This window comes from Corylus avellana, chromosome 4, assembly GCF_965113065.1.
Source record: "Corylus avellana chromosome 4, dhCorAvel1.hap1.2, whole genome shotgun sequence".
Lineage (NCBI taxonomy): Eukaryota > Viridiplantae > Streptophyta > Magnoliopsida > Fagales > Betulaceae > Corylus > Corylus avellana.
The window spans coordinates 11,193,775-11,214,747 of NC_142493.1; the positions used below are offsets into that span (position 1 = coordinate 11,193,775).

Below are 20,973 nucleotides of genomic sequence, written 5' to 3' on the forward strand. Positions count from 1 at the left end.
AGCGTGAAGCCCGCCTCTCTCTCAGCTGAAGCGTCCTTTTTCAGCCCACTTCAATTTCTAGCTAATTCCCAGAATTTCATCCTAGGATTCATTCAATGTGTCTTGAAACTCGCTACGATGGGTTGTATCGGATCGTCTCGGGCCAAAGGGATGGTAAAGATGCTAATTGGTTCACTTCTAATTGTAAAGTTGGTGTTTCTTTGGCATTATTGAAAGAAGTGATCTTTTGGCATGGGCGTTGTTTTGTGCTTGCAAATGTTGCTTGAATCATTGAACTGTGAAATATTTTCTGGGTTTACTGTAATTTCTATATGGTGGTCGGTCTGGGTTCTGGGTTCAAGCTTCAATGCTTGATGTTGGGATTGGATATGCCTCTACCCTGTATAGATTTTTGTTGTGGGTGTTTAATGGGGGGTTTCTTTGTATAGTTTTGTTTTGTTTTGATTGAGTTTGTTGGGCTGGATGATAAAATGTCTGGTTTGCACTCAGTGTTTGATAAAATGTCTCCATGGTGGTGTTTCGGTATTTTTTTGTGAATACAACAGAAAAGATGTACTTGGTGGTCTTATGTCTCTATGGACCATGGTGGTCTTTCCTTTGTTTTGCCAATGTAAAAATTACTCCAAATTTTTCTGTTCGCAAATATAACCGTGATTGTTCTTGTATTTATTCTACAGCTACCACTGAAAGCGAGAATTCCTCTACAACTTTTGTAATTCGTAACTGGTTCTGGTTTCTTGCTACACAGTTATTTGCTCTGTTTATGTCAGCCATGACAACTGTTCTTGCAGTAATTAGTTGATTGTAGTTTTCTGTCTGTTTTGTACTTGATTTGAATCACTGCTGCTCTATACCCTTTGTTTGAGTTTGGCAACCTCATTTTGGCACCACTTTGATCACCATTTCCTGGTAATTCTTTTGTTGGTATCAGGGCTCGTTAGTAATTGTTAACATATATTTTCATCCTTTTCAATCTGTTTATAAATAGTCCAATCATCTGTTTCCAATAGTTAAGGTGATCTTGAATAGATGAGGGTTAGAAGAATTGGGAGAAGAGAATAATAGAAATATAGTGGAAATAGATGGAAAATAAGAAGCTCATACTTGTGGTGTTGTCCCCTTGTAAAATAATTATATACTCTGTTCAGATGAAAATTATCCTGTCATATTGTAACACCAGGACCCACCAGGAAATTCTTGATGCACTTTTCTATCAGGCTTTGTGTTGAAAGAAGAAATAATGAAAATGGGCATATATGGTTATAAAAGGAACAAAGAAGTCCTCTATATCGAGGGGGGCAACTTTTTTGGTCATATCATGCTAGGTTCTGGAGGATCATCGCAACTTACTTGATCATAGCAAGGAACTCTTTTTCTTGGTTTATAAGAGATTAGAGGTTGAGGATCCAGTGTAATGAATAAATATTTTGTGATCCAGATGCAAGCTCGCTGATGTCAATGAGGAAGAAATTAGCTTTAAGAGGACTATAAAGGGATTTCCAAAGGAAAAGAAAAAGCCATGGTGCTCATATGGCATTCCAAGCTGACTACTGAACTCTGTTTTATCAAAAAGGATGTGGCAGCTCTAACTTTAGTTAATTTATTTTTTTAACTGAGTACGAGGCAAAAGGAAGTGAATCAATCCTTTTGGAGAATCACTCCTCTAAGGGAAGTCAATTGTCATTCAATTGGATCTCATGCTGGCTACTTTATGGGCTCTGGTATTGCCTAAAAAGTGACCTCTAGAATTATTGGGCACATTTAGAATCAGATAACATTTCAAGGTGCTATTGAAGTGTATGGCATAGTATGTTACGTGGTAGAAGGAGCATATGTGATTTCATTAAGATTCCGAGAAGTGCAGTTGGTTAATGACATGGAAGCAGGACAAACTCAAACTATAAGCTCTGGATAAGAGGCTTTGGTCCAGGAAACAGATTTCTTTGAGAACGTGAAGACTATTTTGTCCTTGTGGCTCTTACTACCCTCTGTCTCATATGATATTAAAAGTGAGTGACTGTATTGTGTGTAAACTAAACTTTGAAAAAGCTCAATTGTAGTCATGAATATAACTAGTTCAGGTTTCCACAGTTAATGTGCAATTGCGGAAAAAATGATGAGTGGTCCATATTGGAGAAGATGGAGAAGAGTCACTTGAGACAGTTTGGACATGTGCACTAAGAAAGAGTCAACTAATGCCCCACTAAGAAAGAGTTATTGAAGTTCAAGGAGTGAAAATAAGTAGAGGGAGGTCTAAAGCTGTAGGCGTAGATGTCACAAATAAGGATATAATAAATAGAGAGGTAACAAAGGGTAGTATTTTAGATAAGATATAAGGATGAAAAAGGAGGAAATTTATTCTTCCTCCTTTTTCATAAGTTATTCTTCCAACCAAATGATTTAAGGCAATAAGGAAATTTATTGCTTTTTATTTGGGGGTGGGAGGGAGTATTTAGCCATCCTTATTGTGGTAGCGGTTGTCATTTGGATAAAATGACTATTTTCAATTATTTTGAATGGAATAACTTCTTAGCTACTAACAGTCTTGGAACAAAGAAAAAATAATGGAACTTTAGTTTCATATCATTCTGAAAATAATTAAGAAACTTGAATTAAATTGGGCTATGATTCATGATGGACATTTGGTAGAAAGAGAGGTATTAATTTCCACAATGCTATCTGTTAATTGCGTGGGACCCTTGTGGAATTGAAGTCCAAACTACTTGCAAAACTTTGTACGTTATTCTTGATCTCAAAAGTTCATTTGCTATGCTATTCTCATATTTTAATTCTTGAATACAGCATAAGACGTATTGCAAGTTATTTAATAAATGTTCTCATAACAGGTGAAAGTTCTTGCTCTGACAGATCATGACACAATGTCAGGCATCCCCGAGGCTCTAGAAGCTGCTAGAATATTTGGCATCAAGATAATTCCAGGTGTTGAAATCAGTACAATACTCTGCCCAAGGTCATTTTTCTAAAGTTCTAGCATTAGGAGGCGTATGCATGCATCCATACACATACATACATACATAAATACATGCATATGTGTGTGTGTACCTGTTGTTCTTAGTAGTTGCTTGGAGAAAGTTGTGTAATTTTGATTTTCTCTGACATCAGAGAGAGCTGTTCTGTAAAACCATGCTTGTAATTCAAAATTGCAAGAGTTGCAAGAAGAGTCTGAGTTGTGAGGATTTATCCTGTTCCAGTTTGTATGCCTCTGATGCTCTATTGATTAATTAACAGTGGAGAGTCTGGACTAGAGGAACCAGTGCACATCCTTGCATATTATAGCAGCTGTGGACCAACAAAGTCTGAGGAGCTAGAGAAGTTATTGGCTAATATAAGAGATGGTCGTTTCCTCTGTGCAAAGAACATGGTGTCAAAACTGAACAAGCTTAAGCTACCTCTTAAGTGGGAGCATGTTGCCAAGATAGCAGGCATGGGAGTTGCTCCTGGGAGACTGCATGTGGCCCGTGCAATGGTTGAAGCAGGTTTTGTGGAAAATCTGAAACAAGCTTTTGCGCGGTATCTTTATGATGGTTGACCGGCTTATTCTACGTAATATTCTGAGCATATGGTTAAACCTTTTCTTGTTGCTCTGGATGCAGATTTTTAACTTAGAATTGATGATATATATATATATATATATATATATATATATATATATATATATGGTTTCAGGGAAAGTGAGCCTCTTGCAGAGGAAGCTCTACAATTGATATCTAATACAGGGGGTGTGGCTGTGCTAGCTCATCCTTGGGCACTGAAAAATCCTGTTGCCATTATCAGGAGGCTGAAAGAGGCTGGCCTTCATGGGATGATGGAGGTTTACAGAAGTGATGAAAACTAGCAGGTATACCATTTACTGTGATAAGTCTTTTTCTTTTTTATTGTTGTTTGTGGAGTTTTGTTTTTGGTGACTGTCCAATCAATTGCCACAGAATGTAAAACATTTACTTCTCCATCGATCTTCAGACATGTAATGGATGTCAAACAAAGATGCTATCTTAGGAACATGTCAAGATCCTTACAAAACAATTTCAGAGATAAATCAGCAGATGAAGTTGAGTTGTAGTTAAACTTCATCCTTTATAATGTTTCGACTCATATTTGTTATAATGCTCTTATATTTTAGTGCATGGATGAGATGTTGGTTTTGTTTCTACATAACGATGGATGTAAAAGGCTAAAAGAAAAGTGGTTCCCAGCCATTGTTGCTTTATGGATTGTGTGATGTAACCATTTGAGATGTGATGCCGAGAAACCTTAGGTGTGATGCTTAGGTTTGTCGTTCTCATTTATGTTTTTGCGTTGAAATTCCCAACAATTTTCTAGCAAACACAAAATTTAGACCTATTCTTTTTCGAAAACTCAAATCTTCAAACCCTAGACCACCAAATTCACATAACATTCACAAACAGAACATACTGTACAGTGTACTCTTTATAATACTGTTCAAGAGGTACTGTTAATGTGCACTGGTCATATAGTGTAACAGGTACTGTTCACACAGCTTTGTGTGAGTCAGTTACTTTTTGATATGCATGACAAATCTGGTAGCCTTGTTGACCATATTAATGATTATACGCTGTAGTAGAACATTTGCAGTGCTGATATTGTGATGGGAATTTATTTCCTTCAAACCTATGGAACCTCATCTTTTGCTTATATTCTACATTTGGTAGTTACATGGTAGTTTACTTGTATTGGTCAACAGCATACAGTGTGACCTAGCAAATGGTTATGGTCTTTTAAAGCTGGGAGGATCAGATTATCATGGGAAAGGTGGGCATGGTGAGTCTGAATTGGGAAGTGTGAACCTTCCGGTATTGGCTGCTCATGATTTCTTTAAGGTAGCTCAACCGATCTGGTATTGTGCCATCCGGAACATTTTAGAGAGTTATGCCGACGAGTCTTCTGATTTGAATCTAGCAAAGATTACAAGATTTGGGAGGATCCCAATTTTTAACAGGGGCTCCCCAGTGAGTTGCGGTAAGGACTTAATTGATTGTTGCTTGTCTTTGTGGTTGACCAATGAAGAGAGGCAAAATGTAGAGCTTGAAGCTATCTCTATTAATCAGGGAGGAATTCAGGTTCCTATTGAAAGTGAATAGTTGTGAATTGAATATTCATCTTCTTTATCAAATTCATTTTCACCTTCTCATTTTTGGCATTTCTGCTGTCATATTTAACTAGTTGGTTTTCATGAAGATAGATATGCCTAGAAAGGTAGATTCAGAGAATAGATGATTGTCCTGTTTGCTACTTTGTTCTCGATATAATGTTGGATTTTTTTTTTTATTAATGAGATTCAATTTGAGTTCTAACTTAAATAAAAGCTTGTTTAGGTTAGCTGCCTTACCCTCCCCTTTTATTTTCACATTGCTTTTGTTTTTCTTTCAAAATTGCCAACTCAAAACTGTGTTTCCCCTTAAAAATGATGTTTACTGATTTTACTTTGACAAGGCAAATGGGTCTCCCTCTATGGAGGCAGATGCATGCCTTTATTTATTTATTTATTTTTAGTTTAATTTTTGTTTTTTAGATTTATTTTGTTGGGGAAATTGTGATTCATACAAAGAATTCATGAGCATTGAGTGTGATTAATCTAAAATGATTTAAATCACAAGCTCCTTATAACTTGTAAATTTTTAATTTACAGTTGAGTAAATGATAATTAATAGGACTTTGCAATGGGGTTATGAGATAACTTGAAACTCAAGACTTATTGGAGCCAACTTTTATTTCTCTTTTACTTTCCTTCTCTATCTCTCTCTGTATAATCCCCACTAAAGGGGTGGTCGGTCAGGCTTTTGTAAGACAAATTATTTATTTATTTTTATTATATTTTCTCATTCTAAACGAGAAGAAGATAAAATAAAGAGATTCCACTCTCTATTGTAGCCGTTCATGACATAGAGAATGGGAAATAAGATCGAAATATTTTTTGAGCTTTAAAGTTTTGATCTTTGCTAATGGAAAGGGTAAGTCTACGTTGTCCTTTACACTGTGCCTTGATGCTTGAAGACAATGAGTAAAATATCTTTATTAGCATGAGTTTTAGTCATAATGATTGTATATTGAATTAAATTATATTCAATAAGGTTTTCCCTCCATGTCTCTGTCACATAAACAAATGTAACTAATTGAAACAAGTTCTTCCAAGTATACATCGAGGATGAGCAGCGAAGTCACAATTTTCACAGTAATAGAACCAAAGCTTTTCATCTCTTTCTTCTTCACAAATTTGACAATAATATTCTTTGGAGTTGTCTTCGGTGGTATAAGTGAGATATAAGAGATATGTGTCATATTTATGCCTAGTTACTAGTGGAAGAGTACCGCATTTAATACACAAGCGGAACCCACAAGTAGTGCATTCAAATGCCTGAATTCTATAAGGACGTTGACCACAAGCATTGCAATTTGGTTGCTGAAATCCACCGAGGAAGAGGTGGTGCTGGTGACCTTTATGTTTAAAGACTTCTGGAATTAAAATACATTGAGCATCAAATATTCGATTGTCACACTCATCCATGACACATTTGTAGTTGAAGCCACTTCGTTTTCGCTCGCAAGCCCAACACTTGAACAATTGCACATTGGAATCTACCTCATGTAGGTTGAGCAGGTGTTCGTGATGTAATGGTTGCATAACCTTTTGGGGTAGTTTAGTACATTTTTAATGACTAATTTATGTTGTGGATGACTCGAATGTTGGATCTCTTGAGGGGCAGCTTTTTCATCATTTTTTAGATTGTTGCCCTCGACCAAATGAGTAGCATAGTCAACGGAATCACTGGTCTCTCTCTCCTTCCTAAGCCAATATGCACATCTTAAGTGGGCAATGTAATCACACGTCTTATCATCACAACAGTAAGCTACATACTTTGCATCCACATTTTCGTAACAGACTTCACACTTGTGCTTTTTGACTTAATTAAGAGAGAAGGTGCAAGTGAGGGAGTGATCATGTCCTCTAATTTTGATAGTGCCTAGAAATTGAGCACATTTAGAGTGAATCAAAAGTTGACAGTTGCTACATACATAGGCAATTTCACTCCTTTCCCCACCACACAGTTCGCAAGTGAACTGGATTGGCTTTCGGATGGGGAACAATGCATGCTGGTTACATTTGTCAACACTAAAATTTCGCCAACGTGTAGCACATTTGATGTTGAGCATATAATCGCAGTCGCTACATTCGTAATAGAAGCGTTTACTGAAAACTTTAAGGCAAGCATCGCAACGATTTTGTCTCTTTTGGCACACTGAGAAAAAGGTAGCGGTGCGAGATATGCAGAGGGTGTTTTGGTGTTTTGTAGGGTAATTGTGCACATGGTTGATGAATGAGGAAGGTGCAGTTGGGGAAGCAGCATTTGTAATAAAAGGTAGGCCCATTATTATTAATGTTGTCGTTGTTACCTAACATTAACAAAGACGATACCGGTTCGTCGCACAAAGAGCAAACTACTACTTTCTTCTCATCTCCATTCTTCTCCACCTCTTTCATGGATATCAAGTGATGTCTATCGCTCAAATCATGTCTGGCCTCTATCACCTCTTTCATGGATATCAAGTGATCTGTTGTCTCGGGGCATGATTCATGAAGCAAAAAACTGCATTCCCCGCATTTGTAGCCGCGACTTCCCAATGCTGACTTTCCACACAGCGAACAATTTCTGTGACTTTCTAGGTTATCTATGAGCTGCAAGTGATGCCATCTCCTTCCTGCCATCTTACTTACTCTTTGCTAATTAATACACAGTCACATAGGCACAAAACCCAAAGGGTGGGGTTAGCTAGCATTCAGATATATAGGATGATGATAGGTAGAGTAGGGTTTGTAAACATTTTAAAATTAATCTGCTAATTAATATATAATTTGTAATTGGGTCTTCATGAATGAATGAAGTCAAATTAAAATATAAGATTTTCAAAGATCAGAATTTGCACTTAAATTAATTTTATCAAACCTTTATATATGCTCTTGAAGACCAAAAAATTAATTAGATGGCATTTACGTAAATTTGGGTAGGGATCGATTTCAAAAGGATCTCCTTTTGTTTGGTGTCACAGGAGATTATATTGGTGATTTGATAATGGAGAGATCGAGAAGTGCATATATATATAACAAAGGCATTTTTATGATGCTCTTTAATTCGTCTTTAGATATAAAGGTAATTAGGGTTTTTTCTATATATTATTAATATTATTTTTGTGAGGATTAATTAACTCGTTTTTTATTTTTTAGGTATTTTCATAAACATTGTCCAGGATGAATAATAATAAGTCATTTTTGTTATCTTGTCAATTAGAATTAATTAATTCCTTTAAGATAAAGTCAATTTTAGAAATAAAACAAACTGATGGGTATGCAATCTGCATCACGTGCACATACATATATACATACATATGTGTGTGCGTGCGTGTACTTGTTCTTAGTAGTTGCTTTGCGAAAGCTATGTAATTTTGATTTTCTTTTATATTAGAGAGCTGTTTTGTAAAACCATGTTTGTGATTCAAAATTGCAAGAAGTTGCAAGAAGAGTCTTAGTTGTGAGGATTTATCCTCTTCCATTCTTGTTTGTGTATCTCTGATGCTCTGGAGATTAATTAACAGTGGAGAGTCTGGATTAGAGGAACCAGTGCACATCCTTGCATATTATAGCAGCTGTGGACCAACAAGGTCTGAGGAGTTGGAGAAGTTATTGGCTAATATAAGAGATGGTCGTGTCCTCCGCGCAAAAAACATGGTGTCAAAACTGAACAAGCTTAAGCTACCTCTTAAGTGGGAGCATGTTGCCAAGATAGCAGGCATGGGAGTTGCTCCTGGGAGACTGCATGTGGCCCGTGCAATGGTTGAAGCAGGTTTTGTGGAAAATCTGAAACAAGCTTTTGCATGGTATCTTTTTGATGGTGGACAGGCTTATTCTACGTAATATTCTGAGCATATGGTTAAACCTTTTCTTGTTGCTCTGGATGCATATTGTTAACTTAGAATTGATGATATATATATAAATGGTTTCAGGGGAAGTGAGCCTCTTGCAGAGGAAGCTATACAATTGTTATCTAATACAGGGGGTGTGGCTGTGCTAGCTCATCCATGGGCACTGAAAAATCCTGTTGCCATTATCAGGAGGCTGAAAGAGGCTGGCCTTCATGGGATCGAGGTTTACAGAAGTGATGGAAAACTAGCAGGTATATATCTTTTATTTTTATTGTTGTTTGTGAAATTTTGTTTGTGGTGACTGTGCAATCAATTGGCATAGAATGTAAAAGGTTTATTTCTCCATCTTCAGATATGTAATGGATGTCAAAGATGCTGCCTCTCTTTCTTCTTCTTCCTTTTTTTTTTTAATAAGTAAAGAAGTTGTATAGCTTAGAAACATATCAAAATCCCCACAAAACAGTTTCAGGAATAAATCATCAGATGAAGATGAGTTAGACTTAAAATTTATCCTTTGTAATGATTTGACTCATATTTGTTATAAATTTTTTTTATATATTATTGCATAGATGAGATATTGGTTTTGTTTCTACTTAACGTCGGATGTAAAAGGTTCAAAGAAAATTGGTTCCCAGCCATTATTGCTTTTTTTCATGGATTGTCTGATGTAACCTTCCAAGGTGTGATGCTTAGGTTTGTCTTTCTCATTTATGTTTTTCCTTTGAAATTCCCAACAATTTCAAGCATACCTTTGCGAATTTTTTCTATTCTACTGAACGGAATTCAAAATTGTAAATATTGAGGAGAAAAAAGAGTTGAGATTATAATTGGGTTATTTGAAGAATATAAAATTTTGAATAAAGTTGAAAAATTTTGAGTTAAGTTGAGTGTTAGTAGTGTCAAATCAACTAAAAAAAGAGAAAAAAGTTGAGAAGAATTGGGAAGAATTGTCTTCCCAAACAAGCCCATTTCTCGAAAACTCGAATCTTCAAACTAGGGATCACCAAATTTTCATAAGATTCACAAACAGAAAATACTGTACAGGGTACTGTTTATAATACCGTTCATTGATACTGTTCATACAGCATTGTGGGTACCGTTCACATAGCGCTGTGTGGATCATTTACTTTTGTATATGCATGACAATCTCCTTGTATGCTTTCTGCACTGTAGAGCCCTGTTGACGATATTAATATGATTATATGCTGTTGTTGAACATTTACAATGCTGATATTGTGAAGGGAATTTATGTCCTTCAAAGTCATGGAATCTCATCTTTTGCTTATATTCTAAATTTGGCACTTACATGGTAGTTTACTTGTGTTGGTCAATAGCATATAGTGACCTAGCAGATGGTTATGGTCTTTTGAAGCTGGGAGGATCAGATTATCATGGAAGAGGTGGGAATGGTGAGTCTGAACTGGGAAGTGTGAACCTTCCAGTATTGGCTACCCATGACTTCTTTAAGGTAGCTCGACCAATCTGGTGTTGTGCCATCTGGGACATTTTAGAGAGTTATGCCGAGGAGCCTTCGAATTCGAATCTAGCAAAGATTACAAGATTTGGGAGGACCCGGATTTTTAAAGGGGGCTCCCCCATGAGTTGCGGCAAGGACTTAATCGATCGTTGCTTGTCTTTGTGGTTGACCAATGAAGAGAGGCAAAATGCAGAGTTTGAAGCCATTAGGCTGAAGCTTTCCAATATCTCTATTAACCAGGGAGGACTTCAGGTTCCTATTGAGAGTAAATAGTTGTGAGTTGTTTCTCTGTACTAATTTTCTTCCTAGGCCATGATATCCATCTTGTTTCTCAAATCCAATTTCACCTTCTCATTTTTGGCATTTCTGCTGTTAACTAATTGTTTCTCTTCGAGATAGATATGTCTAGAAGATGAGATATTACATTGAAGAATCTAACAAGACACGAAAACAAATGATTGTTTTGTTTGCTACTTTGTTGATATAAAGTTGGATTTTAGGTTTTTTTTTTTTTTTAATTAATGAGATTCAATTTGAGTTGTTACTTAAAAATAAAAGCTTGTTTAGGCCAGCTATCCTACCCTCCCCTTTTATTGTCACATCATTACAGTTTTTGTTGCTTCCTATGACAATGTTCTTTCAAATTTGACATGCCAAAATTGCGTCTCTCTTAAAAATACTGTTAACTGATTAACTTTGTCAAGGCAAATGGGTCTGCCTTTGTGGGGCCGGATGCCTTTCATTATTTATTTATTTTTTAATTTAATGTTTGGTTAAATAAAATTATGGTGTTGTTATCTTATTTCATTGAATTTTATTGTTATCATTTCCATCTTCTAAGCACTTGTATTTCATTCCAAATATTTTTTATCTCAACTTAATATATTATATATGTTAATTTTCTCATCCATTTTTTTGTTCAACAACATTTAGTGACAAGAAGGATGATCCTAAGTATGCAGGATGCTGTTAGGATTAATGATAAGGTTGGTGCCCTATGAATCATTTTGAATTTGATTTTATTTGTATACAAATCCTTCTGTTTTTTTTGATTTATTTTGTTGGGGAAATTGTCATTCATGAGATGGGCATCGAGTATGATTAATGTAAAAAGATTTACATCACAAGCTCCTTATAACTTGTAATTTTGAGTTGATAGTCAATGATAAAATTGAGCATTTTTATGGTGAAGACTATCACAAGCTCCTTATAACCTGAATGCATTTCTTATATCTACTAATTGAAAATACTATTAATCTTGAGGGAATAGTAGACTCTGATATGAAATAATAATCACTTTGATTTACCAAGTGATTTACCAATAGAGATCCATAATGATCCATACCTTGTATTTTTGGTTGTTGCATTGGGCTATTCTTCATAGGAAATATAAATATCTCCTTGAGATAATTTACTAGAATTGATCGTCTTATAAGTCCATGCCTAATAATTTTAGGTAAGTGGTTACTAAAATTAATACTCTCAAAAGATTTTATTCTTTAATACAAGTATTGTGGATGATCATGTGATTGAGTACTCAAAGATAAAAGATGAATAAGGTGAATGTAAAATCAAAATACCTTATTCAATTTTGGATATCTCAAGGAGTGGTTTAAGTTAAGTAAATTATAATTAATAGGACTTGCAAAGTTTTATTTTTAGGTCCCTTCCCTATTTCTATATAAGTTTTATTACTGCAGGTAAGACACTTTTTTCTTCTTTTTTTTTTTTTGGTCTTTTCTCACCCTCTCATGTAGCCGTGCATGACATTGAGAATTCAAAATATCAAATATATTTTAGGGTTTACATTTTACTTTATTTTTACATTCAAAATATCAAATATCAAAATATTTTACATTCACAAGAAAAAAGATTCTCCCTTCATGTATATTGAATTAAATTATATACAATAAAGTTCTCCCTCCATGTCTCTGTCACATAAACAAATGTCACTAATCGAAACAAGTTTTTCCAAGAATACATTGAGGATGAGCAGCGAAGTCACAATTTTCACAGTAATAGAACCAAAGTTTTTCATCCATTTCTTTTTCGCAAATTTGACAATAATATTCTTCGGTGTTGTCTTTAGCAGCATAAGTAAGATATAGGAGATGTGTGTCATATCTATGCTTAGTTACTAGTGGAAGAGTGGCACATTTAATGCACAAGCGGAACCCACATGTAGTGCAATTAAATGCCCGAGCTACACCAGCTCTTTGACCACAAGCATTGCACGTTGGTTGATCAAATTCACCTAAGAAGAGGTGATGCTGGTGACCTCTATGTTGAAAGACTTCAAGAATTAAAATACATTGAGCATCAAATATTCCACTGTCAGACGAACACACAACACATTTGTAGCTGAAGCCACTTCGAGTTCGATAGCAAGCCCAACATCTGAACGATTCCACATTGGAATCTACGTTACGTAGGGTGAGCGGGTGTTGGTGATGTAATCCTCTCATAACCTTTTGGGGTAGTTTAGTACATCTTATATGGAGGGAAAACTTGCACTGCTTACAGTCGTAAAATGGGGACAACACTATAAATTGCATACACCCCGCACAACTCTTAACATCCAAGAGCTCTTCATTTTTAAGGATTAATTTATGTTGTGGATGACTCGAATGTTTGATCTCTTGAGGGGTTGCTTTTTCATCATCTTTTAGATCATTGCCCTCAACCAAATGAATAATATAGTCAACGGAATCACTGGTCTCACCTATGATCCTAAACCAATATGCACACCGTAAGTGAGCAATGTAGTCACACTTGTTATCATCACAACAGTAAGCTGCATACTTTGTATCCACATTTTCGTAACATACTTCACACTTGTGCTTTTTGACTTGACTAAGAGAGAAGGTGCAAGTGAGGGAGTGATCATGTCCTCTAATTTTGATGGTGCCTAGAAATTTAATACAATTGGAGTGAATCAGAATTAGACAATTGCTGCAATGACAGGCGACGTCACTGCGCTTCACACCACACGCTTTGCAAGTGAACTCGATCAGATCTTGAATGGGGCTTAATGCGTGTGAGTTACATTTGTCAACACTAATATTTTGCCAACGAGAGGCACATTTCATGTCGAGCGTATAAATACATTTGAGACAACCGTAAAAGAAGCGTCCATGAAGAACTTTACTGCAAGCATCACAACAATATGGAGTCTCCTCTGGCCCAAAGATATTAAGGTTGTGGTCTGAGAAGTGCAGAGGGTGTGTTGTTTCAAAGGGTAATTGTGCACATGGTTGATGAATGAGGAAGGTGCAGTTGGGGAAGCAGCATTTGTAATAAAAGGTAGGCCCATTATTATTAATGTTGTCGTTGTTACCTAACATTAACAAATTAGACGATACCGGTTCCTCGCACAATGAGCAAACTACTACTTTCTTCTCATCTCCATTCTTCTCCACCTCTTTCATGGATATCAAGTGATGTCTACTTCTCAAACCATGTGTGGCCTCTGTTGTCTTTTTGGGGCATGATTCATGAATTAAAAAATCAGTGCATTCCCCGCATTTGTAGCCGCGACTTCCCAATACTGACTTTTCGCACAACCAGCAATCATATTCATCACTTTCCAGCTTATCTATGAGCTGCAAGTGATGCCATATCCTTCCTGCCATCTTCCTTACTCTCTGCTAATTAATACACAGTCACAGAGGCACAAAATCCAAAGGGTGGGGTTAGCATTCAGATATATATATTGGATGATGATAGGTAGAGTAGGGTTTGTAAACATTTTAAAATGAATCTGCTAATTAATATATAATTTGTAATTGGGTCTGATCATGAATGAATGAAGTCAAATTAAAATATAAGATTTTCAAAGATCAGAATTTGCACTTAAATTAATTTTAATTATCAAACCTTTATATATATATATATATATATATATATATACATATCCTCTTGAAGACCAAAAAATTAATTAGATGGCATTTACGTAAATTTGGGTAGGGAAAGATTAGTTCAAATTAAGTAATACCTCGCCCCGCCCTGCCCTACAAAGTGAGTGATTTAATTAAGAATCCAATTAAGCTACCACAATTATATATTGAAGTGATCGATTTCAAAAGGATCTCCTTTTGTATGGTGTCAACTGTCAAAGGAGATTATATTGGTGATTTGATAATGGAGAGATCGAGAAGTGCATATATATATAACAAAGGCATTTTTATGATGCTCTTTAATTCGTCTTTAGATATAAAGGTAATTAGGGTTTTTTATATATATATATTATTAATATTATTTTGTGAGGATTAAGTGATTAACTCGTTTTTTTTAGGTATTTTCATAAACATTGTCCAGGATGAATAATAATAAGTCATTTTTGTTATCTTGTCAATTAGAATTAATTAATTCCTTTTAAGATTTCAAGGATAAAGAATTGTGAGATAGATAGATATACAGAAAATTAAGCATGTTTTGGACTTCTTATTATCAATGATTAATCACGTACACGTATGATCAAATGGAACAATAATAGATAGATACTATAAAAATTAACAACTTTTTAGCTTTTACAAAATATTTGAATTACATGTTAAATATCAATAGCAAATTAGCAATAGAAAAGAGGGTAACAGAGGAATGAAATGAGAGAGGGAGAGAGACTGTACGTGTAGTACCTGTTATACAATTTCAAGCTTGTTGTGCCTTCTTTCTCCTTAAATTATCAAACAAATCTTTTTTTTTCCTCCTTTGGTACGTTAGAAAAAATACAAATCACAAAGGTGATTTACAAAGGATGATTTGGTAGAAGAAATAAAACAATATTGCTGTGCTTCCAAAACCATTGATTGACATGATTTATAATGGACATAATTATTCCTTTCTTTTTTTCTTTACTCTCCAAACATTCTTTTCTTCAGGTGCAAGTTTCTCTATTCTCTTGAATTTGTCCTTTTCTTCATCTCCAAATCTTCCTTTCTTTTCTTCTTCATCAATTTTTTTGTTTTCTCTATTTGTACATAGTACTTTATTCTCTTACTCTATCTTTTTTTTTTTTTCCTCTCCACAACTTTGTTTCTTACAAGTTTAGATAGTTTACAAAAGATGAATATTCTATTGTCTTAAAAAAATAAAAAAATAAAAAAATAATTGCTATCACCATAAAAGTATGGAAGAAACGGGTTATAATGAACCTCCTTAATTTTTTATTTATTTTTTCCTTTGTCTTCAAACCTTTGGGGGTTCATCAATTAGATTTTTTTTGTCTTTTATTTTCTTTTCTCAAAATAAAAACATTAACAAACAATTTAAACACAAAGTACTATCAAAAATACAAAAATAATATTCTAATTTATATTACGTCAGAACACTTCTATAAGTTAAAAACAAAAAACTCCCCAAAACACATTAACAAATAAAGCTGTTATTTCTTTTTGTACTTGCACATTTATTCTCTTGTTTTATCATTTTCTTCCCCTTTACATCCTTGGTTTTTTTGCTTCCTCCTTTTCTTTTCTTTTTATACGTTCTCCTTGATTCTTTTTTCCTTTTTTTTTTTTTTTTTTAATATCCACATCCTTTTTTTCTAGCGATCCTAGATATCTATTGCAAGCCTCACCAAGTTAGCACCAATATTGAAGTTCATTATCCTTGAGTACTAGGCCTAACGATCATAGAGACGGTTTATAAAGGATAAAACTTCTAATTTCATGCACGAATAAAAATAAAAAATAAAAAAAACAGATTTTTGGGGAAATATCCTGCTAAAATTTGATCTCAGCCACCCTCTTATTGTAAGTTGGGTTTTCTTGATAATATTAAAGCATATTCTATACTCATTTGACCCACCCTTTTCAGGTGGGTCTCAATGTGTGGCTTAATTAACAAACCTTTATCCTCTTTAAGACCAAAAAATTGAGAAGGGTTATATATTAAAAGTTGAAACCTTTAATTTTAAATAATGCAAGGAAATTGACTTTTAACTTATCCTTGAAATTCTATTGCACATAAGTTGGCTCATGTGCATGATTTATCTATCTTGTAGCCCATGATTGGTTTTTTTATAATAGCATCTATTATACAATTTCAAGCTTGTCGTGTCCTTTTTTCTCCGTTGTTAAAAGAAAATACAAATCTATTGTGCCTTCTAACTATCACAAAGATGGTTTACAAAGGATGATTCAGTAGAAAATATGATTATTCCTAATCTTCTAAAACTGTGATTAATAATGAACATATATAATTATTCCTTTCTTTCTTCCTTTTTCTCTAGACTCTATTTTCTTTGTGTAGATGTTATCTATTCTCTTTCTTTGTTCCTTTCTTCATCTCCAAATCTTCTTTTCTTTTCTTCTTCATCATTACTTCTTTTTCTTGTTTTGTGTACTTAGGCCTTTATTCTCTTACTTTTTCTTTCTTTTCTTTTCTTTTCTTTTTTTCCCCAAAAGTTCGTTTCTTGCAAGTTCTTATATTTATTACAAGACTCACAAAGTTAAAATCCAATATTGAAGTTCATCACCCATGAGTATTTGACCTAACTATCAGTAAGATGGTTTACAAATGATGAAATTTCCACTTTGGTAGACAAAACAAAAATTTGATATACCCCCAAAACGAGGAAAGAAACAGGTTACAATGAACCTATTTTTTTCTCTTTTTTTTTTTTTTTTTTTTCCTTTTGTCTCTAAACCTTTGACTTCGTTTGTTAAAATTTTTATTTTCTCTTCTAAAAACCAAAAACGTTAAGAAACAACCTAAATATAAAACACTCTTAAAAACACAAAAAAGGTTTTCACCTTAATGTCGTATCAGAATACTTTTTTAAACTAAAAACAAAAAACACCCTCAAAAAACACATTAACAAACAGTGCCATAATTTCATTTTGTACGTGTTCTTTTATTCTCTTGCTTTGTTTTTTTCTTCTTCTCTTCATCTTCTTTTCCTTTCTTCTCCCTACTTTTTTAAAAATTATTTTTGCATGCTTATTTATTCTCTTGCTTTATCTCTTTAATAATCTCCACACCTTTTCTTGTGAACCTAGATATCTTTGGGAAGCCTCACCAAAGTTACCATCAATCTTATAGTTTATCATCTTTGACTACTAGGCCTAATTATCATAGAGATGGTTTAGGATAAAATTTCAACTTTCGTGAAAAAAAAAATAAAAATAAAAATCTTTGCAACGCTCCAAAAGAATATATGACAAAAGTGAGTTATAGCAAACATAACGTTACAAATGGCCAAAGGAAATAAGTGCAAGGGTAAAAATATTATGAGGAGGCAATAACAGCTCAACATTGAAAAAAAGCATTTTTTTTTTGATATGTCCACACAGAGGAGAGGGGGATTCAAACTAGTAACCTCCACTTCATTAAGTGTGGTCCCAGTCGATTAAAAAGCATTTGGTATGTAGTCATTCTTGTTTTCTCTTAACGTTGTTATTCATTTATCTTTCATAAGTTGGTGTTATTATTATCTTTAATTACGCATCATTCACCAACGTATGAAGATGAGTTGGGGAATTATTGTAAAAGATTTTTTATTTTTTTATTTTTTTTAAAGACATGGAGTAAAGGTACCAAGAAGTTTATTCCCAAACTATTTTTTGAAAGATGTCCTGATTCGTCTAACAACCTTCTCAAATTTTTCCCATTACACACTTGAGAAGTTGAGCATGTAACACATAATTATTCCCTTTGTGTTTCCTTCGTCTCCAAACCTTCTTTTCCTTATATACATGTTCCTTTATTCTCTTACTTTGTCTTTAGTGACAACCACCTTCTGACTTCCAAACCAAACTTTGAGCCATTGTATTGAATAATATTGGGACAAAAATTTCCTCCAAACCGGTATGGAGAAAGTATCTTCCAACCTATGTAAAATAGTGCCAAGTGTCTATAAACATTTAAAAGACAAATTAAATTCTTAACCTCATTAATAGTAGTTTACTAATTTAAATTTAATGTACCTTTTAAATGTTTATAGACATTTGACACTGTTTTACATGGGTTTGGAGGAAATTTCTGTCCATAATATTGAATGAGCCTTTCTTTAGTTCAATGCATTGTAATCTTCTGTTATCTTCTGTCATAATGGTGCGTGAAAGAAGCTTCTTATCAAATCTACAGAATGAAGGAATGGGATGGGGTTGGAAGAAATTGAAAGCCAACATAAACAGATTAGGCTTTGCACATTAAAAACTGGGTGCAATCAAAATTTGATCTCAGCAGGCCTCTTATTGTTTCAATTAGCAACATTTAGATATTATAAGTTGGGTTTTCTTCACTGGACATATATATGCATCAGATTCACAATCCCGTCCAAAGTTTCATGAAAAACCAATTGGCAAGTGGATCTACGAATGAATGAATTGAAGGGGAAAATCAAAGTGAGCGATTTGACAAAATGAAATAAGAATTTTGACACAAATCATTCCGCGAAGAAATAAGTCACATGATCTTAATATATAATTACAACTTCAATTAATAATCCTCATAAGAAAATGATTCAATGATTTCCCTACCCAACAATTTTCTCCTGCACAAAATCAACCAGAATATTGGAGCAACAATTGCAGAATGGCGACAATATTGGCTATATTTGCCAGTTTACATTTTTTTTCTTGATCACTTTTTGACTATGCATGATAGATGAATGAATCTATTATTCCCGCAACTGTGAAAATACCTAAACAAAGAGATAATAAACCAGCATCCAGGCAAAGCATCTGGTATGTAGAAACATAAATCTCCACTACTAGAAGAGAGAACCCTTCATATTTTTCTTAAACGAAATACTTGGATGAAATGTATGCATGCTTATGTCTAGGTAAAAAGGAGGGGGGAGAGAGAGAGAGAGAACAGTACCTCCAATTATTGCAGAAATATTGGTCAAAAAGTGTAAAAAAGGAACATGCTCCTCCTTGAAAGTCACCTGCAATATAAAACGTACGTAAAAGATGATCTGGAATATTATGATGCATCTGATTTTCGAGTTTATCTTAGTAACATAATAATAGCCTCTTGTGCAATTGTATGATTACTTCCATGTTTGGCTTGTTGGAGTACACTATATATATCTCAATGTTACGGGCCTTTCCATATTAGGCATGTCGTATTAGGTTTATATTATATTAGCATTAGTCGGCTAACTCTAGACTTATTAGGTTATGATATTATTCTAATAAGAGTTGTTGACTCCGCCCCCTCCATTTAAAGGTGTTATGCTATGAATGAAGGCATGAAAAGTAGTAATCTAAAACCTTATATTTAAAAGGTTTAGGTTCCCTGAGAACCTAATTTATCCCATTACGAACTTAAGTTCGTAACACTTAATGTACCTCAGTTTTCCTGAATCCACAGATTTTTCTCCTTGTAGGTCCTTATCCATGTTTGACTATCTCATGCGTGGAGATGCAGCTATGATAATGTGCATTTATAATTTTTCTTTCGAAAGGAAACAAAACTAAACATGTGAAAATGGAAAAAGAAACATAATCTTTCATCAATGACACCTAAACCACCCCAATAATCATGACAGACTCCAAAATCACACTTTCAAATACCCTATTAGCTGTGAACAAATATACGAACCTTAACTGGAGAAATGTCATAAAAGAAGAAAATTCCAGGCAGAGACTGAAAAAAGTAACCCCATTCGGAACTCCAAAAATGCTGTGTCACGGAATACTGCACAAAACCATTGATGGTGCATCTCAGGCATATAGTAGATCTAATCAATCAAATAAAAGAATAAGATTTTGTCATCTTCAATTTACCTGTTTTGACTGGATCATACGGCCTCTAATGTCAGTGTATATAGTAGGGACCACCTGACAAATTTATAAGAAAATCATAAAGATCCCTGCTGATTTCGAAACAACAGTCACAAAACATAAAAGACCAAAATTCTTCAACTAGATGTTCAAGACTACCACAATGGTTCCTCGTCATCAATATATATATATGATTCTGATCTGATAAAACAACACTATTCCTTAAATGAGTTAAGCACATGATGATTTTATAAAAACCTCCATAGACAACTTAGATACAATGGGTTACAGCAGCCCAAGATCTACAATCATCATAAATCTTTCCGATATTGATTGTTTGTTCTTGCATTTAATTCAAATATTAAATTTATATCGTACTGCTTAGTTTTCAACCACAATATAAACATCAAAATTAATAAACGAAAAAAAGAAATTTCTATAAATAGGAAAATATCATTCACCATTTGGTGTTTCATGTACCCATTACACCCTACAAGGCGTTGAGAAGTGAAAAATGTAAATAACATATTAATTACATCGAACAAATTTTGATTTAAGGGTTGCTTACTTATCTAAAAAAAAAGAAACTAGAAAAGACTATTTAATAGATGCTTACCACTCTGTTCTTGGCAAGCAACCAAAACAGAGCTTCTCCTTAATCTTTCACATTTGGCAGCTGAAAGCTTTTTGCAAGTGCAAAATCAAACATTCCAGCAACTTTATTTACTTCAATCGATCCATGAATATTAAATCCTTCACCTTCCTTTCCTTTTATCTTTTGGATAAAACCTTCTCGCAGCCTTTAGA

The 20,973-nt window shown here is 34.2% G+C and overlaps 3 protein-coding genes and 2 pseudogenes across 8 annotated transcripts in view; 2 read left to right on the forward strand and 3 right to left on the reverse strand.

Annotated features, from left to right (window-relative positions):
* The first annotated feature begins 311 nt into the window (after positions 1-311).
* On the forward strand, positions 312-5,120 carry LOC132179932 (uncharacterized; annotated as a pseudogene). The gene is made up of 6 exons (XR_015911899.1): positions 312-381; positions 678-790; positions 2,847-2,971; positions 3,250-3,564; positions 3,688-3,873; positions 4,724-5,120. The product of XR_015911899.1 is annotated as an uncharacterized LOC132179932 (transcript).
* A 1,495-nt stretch (positions 5,121-6,615) lies between these two features.
* Positions 6,616-7,744, reverse strand: LOC148586295 (uncharacterized; annotated as a pseudogene).
* Positions 7,745-8,437: 693 nt separating this feature from the next.
* On the forward strand, positions 8,438-10,905 carry LOC132178922 (uncharacterized). The gene is made up of 3 exons (XM_088515814.1): positions 8,438-8,910; positions 9,037-9,206; positions 10,290-10,905. Exons 1-3 carry the CDS (start codon positions 8,606-8,608, stop codon positions 10,703-10,705), a joined length of 891 nt encoding a protein of 296 aa, XP_088371940.1. The 5' UTR covers positions 8,438-8,605; the 3' UTR covers positions 10,706-10,905.
* A 1,479-nt stretch (positions 10,906-12,384) lies between these two features.
* On the reverse strand, positions 12,385-14,064 carry LOC148586296 (uncharacterized). Its single transcript, XM_088515551.1, has one exon. It carries the CDS (start codon positions 14,062-14,064, stop codon positions 12,385-12,387), a length of 1,680 nt encoding a protein of 559 aa, XP_088371677.1.
* Positions 14,065-18,861: 4,797 nt separating this feature from the next.
* Positions 18,862-20,973, reverse strand: part of LOC132179431 (uncharacterized) — a 53,739-nt gene continuing 51,627 nt past the window's right edge. For 4 of the 5 annotated variants that reach the window (XM_088515944.1, XM_088515949.1, XM_088515942.1 and 1 more), the window contains 3 exons: positions 19,985-20,080; positions 19,259-19,325; positions 18,862-18,929 (listed from right to left, as the gene is read on the reverse strand). In XM_088515944.1, the coding sequence (XP_088372070.1) occupies positions 18,871-18,929; positions 19,259-19,325; positions 19,985-20,080 (222 nt within the window). In that variant the 3' untranslated portion in view covers positions 18,862-18,870. Of the gene's footprint in view, positions 19,080-19,258; positions 19,326-19,984; positions 20,081-20,973 lie in introns of all 5 variants that reach the window. The other variant, XM_088515943.1, reaches the window with a different exon arrangement.